Here is a 7,806-nt window from a genome sequence, read left to right as displayed (position 1 = left end):
GCTTCAACAACATTACTGGGGAGTTGGTTCCAGACCCTCACAATTCTCTGTGTAAAAAAGTGCCTCCTATTTTCTGTTCTGAATGCCCCTTTATCTAATCTCCATTTGTGGCCCCTGGTCCTTGTTTCTTTTTTCAGGTCAAAAAAGTCCCCTGGGTCGACATTGTCTATACCTTTTGGGATTTTGAATGCTTGAATCAGATCACCGCGTAGTCTTCTTTGTTCAAGACTGAACAGATTCAATTCTTTTAGCCTGTCTGCATACGACATGCCTTTTAGACCCAGGATAATTCTGGTTGATCTTCTTTGCACTCTTTCTATCCTCTTTCTATCCTTTTTGTAACGAGGTGACCATAACTGAACACAATATTCAGTAACGTAACAAGATAATGCTCTGTTCAGACAGAAATAGAGCTAGTTTTCACTTTTGTAAAACAATTCACTCGAATATTTGTGTTCTTGGAGCTGACTTTTTTTCTTTATTATTCTTGTTTATTAATTCCAAGTTTTGTATTTTTGGATACAAATATACTGTAAGTGATGAATGTTGATTTTGAAAGAAAGTTAGGGCAAAAAAGCAGTATAAATAAGAGAGGAATCAAAAAGGTATTTTTACTTCCTGTACTTTGTGTGACAGGAAATCATATACTGTACTGGTCATATATGTAATATCATCTGAATTACAAACACTTGCTATAAAGCTTTAACCAAGTTACTGACAATGGCATTTTCATGTAAAGACCTTAATCAGGCCCTTTGGTTCAAAAGGGACACCTTGTTCACTGTTGCCAGTGATATTTTTTTTTAACTCTCTTTGATTTTGGAGTTTAAGAACATTCTAGGAGGTTCATGTAAGTCATATCTGTAGCTTTGCATCAACAACAGTGCAAGACTTCACTGCAATAACACAGTACCTCTTGTTACAATGTGTAATGCTTTTCCTGGTCAAATCTCCCTACAACAAAAATGTCACATGGTCTAGATTTCAGATGTACCATGGGCTCCATCACACATGCATCTAAATAACTATAGGAACCTTTGTGCACCTAAATTATGAAAATCACAACACAACACATGTTATAGCAAAGGAATGTTGGATGAACATGGACACCATTATGTCACAAATTGACCTCAGTAGTTAGAGACTGGTCTGTGTTTGTCCTGTTTGTCAATACATCAGTGACCCCTCAGTGTAAATAAGAGCTGCAATGCCCTCAAACAGGGCTAGTTTCAAAATTGCTTCACTATTTGTATCATGGATATTTATTTCACATCATGTTCACATCAACATTTTTATTTACATTTTAATTAATATCTTGTTTTAGTCTATGTAATTCCAATACAATTACACAATGCCTTAACATCTTCTCAGTGACTTCAAGAAGCAAATGTAGTGGTTTTCAGTGCAAACACTTTCTCCTAGAAAACAAAAACAGCATATTTGTTTATTAAACTATACTTGCAATGTGATGTACAATTTGCCTGATCCTATCAATGACAGAAACAGCATACATTACAGAATTATTAAGATTTATTTTTTTCACAAATACTTTAAAATAAATACAAATATCCAGTTATACTTTTGCCAAATGATTAGATGAACCTGTTGCATGCTTACCCCTGTCATCTCCTTTGCGATTAACTGCAGCTTCTCTTTCACATCATCACTGTGTTTAATATCTGAAACTACCTTCCAGATCCCATTATGAAATGTTACAGGCATAGAGAAGACAAGATCCTCTGGAATTCCATACTGTCCTGTGATTAACCATAAAAACAAGCTAATAGTTTAGCTCAATGAAACTAGTTATGTTTTCTGTCTCTGCTTGAATTAATTTAATATTGTTAATAATAAAATGAATACTATGGCACTATTGACATCAGAACCCCACCCTGATTCCTATGTCCAGAACAGACACTGAAAGGAAGGCGAAGCTGGGATATTTATATCTGTCAACACACATGAAGTAAACTAAGAAATGGAATTTAAATATACTGTCAGTTACTGTATGGCAAAGTTTGTTTGCATTTTATTTCTGAAAGAAGTTAAATAATTTTAAATTAGCAAGAAATGAAACAAACCAATACTTCTTGCTGGTTTATGGGGGTAAACTTCAGTTTCTTCAAAAATAGTCCAATAGTGTAGCAGAATAAAACACAAATCACAAAATAAACAAATACATTAAATCCCTGGTTAGTTTGTTGCCCTGCTTACTCTAAAGTAAATACTACACTTTACACATTTAGTAAGTTAGACTAAAAAGCACAGGAAACACTACCTTCACTGAGGACTCCAAGTGACATTATCTCACCAGGGGGAGAGTCATGATACCATCTGTGTAAGACCGTACATATTCCATTGGCTTCAGATATACCCAATGAGTGTTGAAGCTTTTTTCTGACAGTCCGTTGATGTTTATTAACTGTGGTTAAGAACTCAGTTTCCAGCCATTTACTGTCAAATAAAATGTACCCGTTACCAAAACAGCAGTATATATAAGACTGTATATATAAATAACTTGTGCACATATTCAAATAACCACCATTGTGTTAATATCATTTTTTTTTTTTTAATTAATTTTGACACATATGACCTATAATGACATTATAGAACTATAGAACCCCATATAATTATAGAACCCCATATAATTTAAAAACACATAAAATAGAAGAGATAACATTGTGAGTGAGTAAACTTATTTTATAGTATCTTTTTTTTAGTATGGGTGTGCCAAAGTGTTTAAAAAGCAGGTTTTTTTACTAAGCCCCTTAAATATATGTGTCTACAGTATATTATCTTTAAAAAGTAAAAGATTATTAAATCAAAATATGCAGGGCTGTCAGAAAGGGAACTAACAAGTCTGCAAAGTGAATTAGCCTTGTAAATATTCATAGTACAGAAAAATGGTTTCCGGAAACAATGCACTGTAGAATTTTGAACTTTCCCTACGTGTCATACACCATCTCCAGTACAGGCTGTGAGAAATGTGGTGGTCCACAGACAGCACCGTCATAGTTGTAGACCTTTGCTCTCTGCAGATCAATGTAAATGCTTCCACCAATATTACCCCACATTAAAACACATTTTACTTCTGCAAGAAAAAAAAAAGAAAAGCAGTACCAATATTACTTCCATACAGCATTCCGTTTGGAAAGGAATCAGCATTGTATTATCAACATGCCTTATAATCCTTTTAGCAGTATTTGCCACCTTCACTTAACAATAAAACAAACGTGAAGATAAACATGGAAAATCGGCATACAGGAAATTGAAAATAAACAAGCAAAGAAATATTCAGTGGTTTAGAAGAGTTGCCACTGTAGGCTTGAATACAAGTTTGGGTTTATTAGAAAAAAACAACCCCTACCTGAAGTGGTTACATTTAACTTCTTAGCAAGCTGGGATCTTGCTATATTTTCCAGGTGTGTTGCAACAGCAACAAAATTGCATGTTGCAATAGAGGGTGCACTTTGCATTATCAAGTAACATTTTAAATTCACGTATGAATTCCCAGCCACCACAACCCGTACATCCGAGTGTGCATTGCTGTCAATCAGGTGCCCATATTCTTTACAAGTGTTAGATAACTCTTCTTGTTTGACTTCATCAAGCACAATGATAACACCAGCATTCACGAAGGCATCATTTAGATCTGCGTGGACAGTGACCTCATGAAGCAGGGGTAAGGACAGGTCTTCTGATTCCATCTTCAGAGCGCTGAGTTCCTCTACAGCACCCTTGATGTTCAGAAGATGTAGACTGATGAAGGTACTTTCCCCAAATATTTCTCCATTGCACAGCAAAGGGATCAAGTTATAACAGACAGGGCTCAGCGCACTAGAATAAAAGATGAGTTTAAAACTATAAGGTTCTACAATGTACTTATAGACTTGTTTGTTAGTATTAGTACTGACACAAGAACTGACCCTTTAGTTTGGACTAAAAATACATATTGATTTAGTAAAAGAAAATGCATAAAAGGCTAAAATGATGTAAAAAAAAAAAAATGAATGGGTCTTGGAATAATGGAAGGAGATGATATTAGTCAATCCATTGAGAAACATCCTGTTTTGTTTCAGTGAGTTTACCAATAAAACCGAAATGTTTCTGTTCTGCTTGTACACAGATACATAAGGAGAGGGTCTACGATGCCCCGATAATGGCTCCTGCGATCTCCCGACTCTCTTACGACATCCCGACAAATTTCTAACAGGTCAGAAAACTTTAGTCCCCGACAAAGCAATTCGTGAGGGGCTACGGGCCGATTTATTGATGAATCCTGCCAGTAGCCAATAGGACAAGCTAGCAGCAGTGGCGACGAAGAGAAAGGTTGTGCCCCGCAAGGTGTGGAGCCTCAAAATTGAGGAAAGGATGGTGGAGATGTGGCAGGAATACCCGTGTCTCTTTGATATAAGTGACATTTCCTATCATGATCGCTCATTGAAGGAACAAAGATGGAGGGAAATTGCTTTGCAACTTCAGGTACCTGGTAAGTAAATGATTGTTATAACTTATTAACGCCGAAGCAGATACTGTGTGTGGTAGTGTGTGCTCTCATGGCAATCAATTTCTACATTCACTCGTATTCTATATCCCTTTCAAACCCCTACTGTATGCTTGTATTGCTCATTTTATCAAAATACGAGGAGGAGGGGTGCGCGTCTGTGTGGTGAAATAGAGAGAATGTAGATTACGTTGTTGCATATTTAAACCTATGACAAACTTGTAGCAGCCTACTATTAAAGTTGTATTCTAGTCTGTTCAAAAGCGCAACACTCGCTCGTAGTACAACATATTTATTAGTTTAAAAGTCTTCAAATTATTAATCAGAATTTGGTATTCTGATGAAGATCGCTTGACGGCCAATCTCCCACGCCAATCTTTTAATCTAATAAATATTTTGTACTACGAGCGAGTGTTGCGCTTTTTGAACAGATTAGATTTTATGTATTTGGGTGCACCTCGACTTGAGTTGGTTCAGAGCACCGACGTCAAGGAAACAAATATTGACATTGCTATAATGTTATAACTGTTATAAACGTTTTGGGGTTTTTTATCACAATATTTAACATGTGTGCAGTCTATGGTCCTGAAGTATAAATTCTCATGCGTGAATTTGCAGAGTATGAAATTAGCAATATCCACGGTCCTATTATACACACATAGTACACGTTTTCTTTTTTTTTTCTGTGCAAAACAATGCACAGACAACAGCGATTGCCTCCTCGCTTGAGTCCGTGATTCTCCCGAATGATGTCTACGATTCTGCAATGAAAATAGGCGCAGTCCGCGACAAGATGTCTCGTGTAGTGTGTGTAGCTTGCAATCCCCGATCTACAGTGAGAAATCGTAGCTCAATCGGTTAGTGTGAGTGGCGCTGAGTCTCCCGATTGCAAAAATCGTGCAGTGTAAGCCCGGTTTAAGTGTCACTAGAACACGTTTTTAAATAACACTCAGTCAATATCCTTACTTTAACTACTAGTCCTTAAAATTAAACAGCAGAAGTGAGCCAACATTACCAGTGAAACTTGTTTACCTGGTGATCCAAATGTGCAGTGGTTTAATCAGCCCTTTATAGTAAGTCTCCTCCTCCATAAGATCAATCTTGGTCTGCAGGTTCTCTGCTGAAATTGTCATCATCAGGTCAGCCTTTATATCTGAGGTAATGCCGTAATAAATCTAAACAGAAAAGTGGCTGATCAATTTCAGAAACACATGGCCATCCTCCAACATTATTAAGATAGTAGGTTTTAGTGGCTATATTATTTTCTAAGAAATTAAACTCACATTGATATCAAAGTAAACATTGTTACATACGTCTCTTCTTTCCTGCTCATTCTATCTGATAAAGAGTGATATTTAATTGTTTATTAAATAAAAAGAATTGAGTAACCAGAGCTATCCAACTCATGGCTCTTGAATCATGCAGGTCTCATTTAGCTCCAAAATAAAGCTCTACCAATTTAGAAGGTTGAAGTAGCTTAAACATGTAACATATTCAATGTGCAGAAAACACTGAAGATGGGTGCCGGACAGTTAAACCTTTTTTTCCCTGTTTCTTTGTTTTGTTTCTTATGGCTAATTTAGATATGGCTCTTTCAGCCAAAAAGGTTGAAGATCATTAATCTAAACAATGGTGGATCCTAGCCCTCCTAAACTGTATGCGTGAAGACATAACAGGAAAATAATATATTAATCTTTCATATGCATATGATTATATATTATTATTATGGTTATTATTTATTTCTTAGCAGACGCCCTTATAAATACTCTTAGTAGAATCACCTCCAAAAACACCACAAGATTGGCAGTCAAAATCTGTGTTAGGCCTATTTCTATTGCTTTTATATATTCTTCTTTAGTGAATGATTTCTGCATGAAGAAATGTATGTTATTAATGCTACATTTTCAAGGTGTTATTACTATACTAGAATGTTATGCATATTATTGGTGTGCTATACTTGGTAAGCAGTGCTTTCTTGTTATATCACCGTTGACACATAACAAAAATAATGGGGATAGTGAATTAGCCACAATTATACAGGTACCTTTATGTTGTCTTTTATAACTGGAAAACAGTGTGCAGTGGATTATGCCAGTATATATGAACAGAAGTAAACAAAATCCTACCTGTGCATGCTCCATGAATTCACTGAAGCCACCCAACAATAATCCTTTCCCTCCTCTGTCAATCATTTCCCTCCACACAATAGGGGACCGGTTATGCTTCCAGCCATTAGTATCACAAATTGTTTGCAGCCATTGCTGTGTAAGTGGAAGATATGTAATTTGAAACTGATTAAATAGTAAAAAGTATCTTTCTTTTCATCCCCCTTCCCTTGTATGATGTTTGGCATTACTGTGGTTCCAGTGCTGCAATATTAAGTTGTTGTATATTAAATAGTATTGAAAGTTATTTAGTTTAAAACTAAAACATGATGGCAATATGCCAGCATGTAAACTTTTTGGACTAATTTAGTATCTGTCCTTTCAGTTAAAATAATACAAATAATCGCTAAACGTGTTACTACTGCTGGTGTCTCAATTCTGCATTGGTGTATCACATACCTGTGTAATACTTTGCCAGGCTCTGTAGCTTTTACACTCCATTTGAAATGCACTATGTGTTGCTGGCTAGAACTTCAGTTTTGTGGTGAAATTAACGGTCTCTATTTACATAAATATAGCACCCTTAAATCATAAAAAAAAGTTTGGGCATTACAGGGTAAAATTAAAACTGCAAGCAGGACACTTCTGACCTAAGTTATTACGTCTGCATACGTACCTCCCAGTCATCGGGATGTTGAACGATTTTATGGATCGTAAAGCTGGGAAGGTTTTTGTGAAGTAGGTCTGCAAGTCGTTCAGCTTTTGCAAAGTAAGGACAGTCTGCCTTGCCTACAGTGAATATACATATCACATTAAACTTTACAGTAGTATTTTTACTTAGCACACAGCATTGCTTTTCAAACACGAAATACAAGTTTTGTTTTCATATTTATTTTATTGTATTTTATTTTATATTCTTACCAGCCAGCACGAATTTAGCCATGTTTCTTCCGTCTGATGTGTTAATCGGTTGCTTAGTAACAGGAGCTACAAAACGCTGGAGTTACATGATTTTCAGTCCGTATAGAAACAATATTAACCAATAACAAATGTAACTGGCGCTCTATATCAAAAATAAAAATAAAATAAAAAGTTAGATTAAAGAATAATGATATTTAACGTAGCTTGTATTATATGGAATGTTAGTATCAAAGGCACAGAAAGTACATTAGTGGTTCTCAATTAAAGGTATTTTAT

General features: G+C 35.7%; 1 protein-coding gene across 1 annotated transcript; it reads right to left on the bottom strand.

Annotated features, from left to right (window-relative positions):
* Positions 1–599: 599 nt before the first annotated feature.
* mdh1b (malate dehydrogenase 1B, NAD (soluble)) lies at positions 600–7,661 on the bottom strand. Its single transcript, XM_034043785.3, has 9 exons — positions 7,531–7,661; positions 7,286–7,398; positions 6,631–6,765; positions 5,537–5,679; positions 3,368–3,837; positions 2,950–3,091; positions 2,279–2,454; positions 1,618–1,757; positions 600–1,418 (listed from the first exon to the last, which is right to left on the bottom strand). The coding sequence occupies exons 1-9, from the start codon at positions 7,550–7,552 to the stop codon at positions 1,377–1,379; spliced, it is 1,383 nt and encodes a 460-aa protein (XP_033899676.3). The 5' UTR covers positions 7,553–7,661; the 3' UTR covers positions 600–1,376.
* Positions 7,662–7,806: the final 145 nt, after the last annotated feature.

This window comes from Acipenser ruthenus, chromosome 11 (assembly GCF_902713425.1).
Source record: "Acipenser ruthenus chromosome 11, fAciRut3.2 maternal haplotype, whole genome shotgun sequence".
Lineage (NCBI taxonomy): Eukaryota > Metazoa > Chordata > Actinopteri > Acipenseriformes > Acipenseridae > Acipenser > Acipenser ruthenus.
This window is presented reverse-complemented; position numbering and strand designations above follow the sequence as displayed.

What these genes read in the sequence shown, in the direction of transcription:
- mdh1b (XM_034043785.3), bottom strand. Translation starts at nt 7,552, where the DNA reads ATGGCTAAATTCGTGCTGGCTG. An exon ending in GGCTAAATTCGTGCTGGCTG is followed by an intron (nt 7,399 to 7,530) that starts GTAAGAATATAA and finishes TATTCACTGTAG; the next exon opens with GCAAGGCAGACTGTCCTTAC. An exon ending in CTGGAGATGGTGTATGACAC is followed by an intron (nt 2,455 to 2,949) that starts GTAGGGAAAGTT and finishes TTTATTTGACAG; the next exon opens with TAAATGGCTGGAAACTGAGT.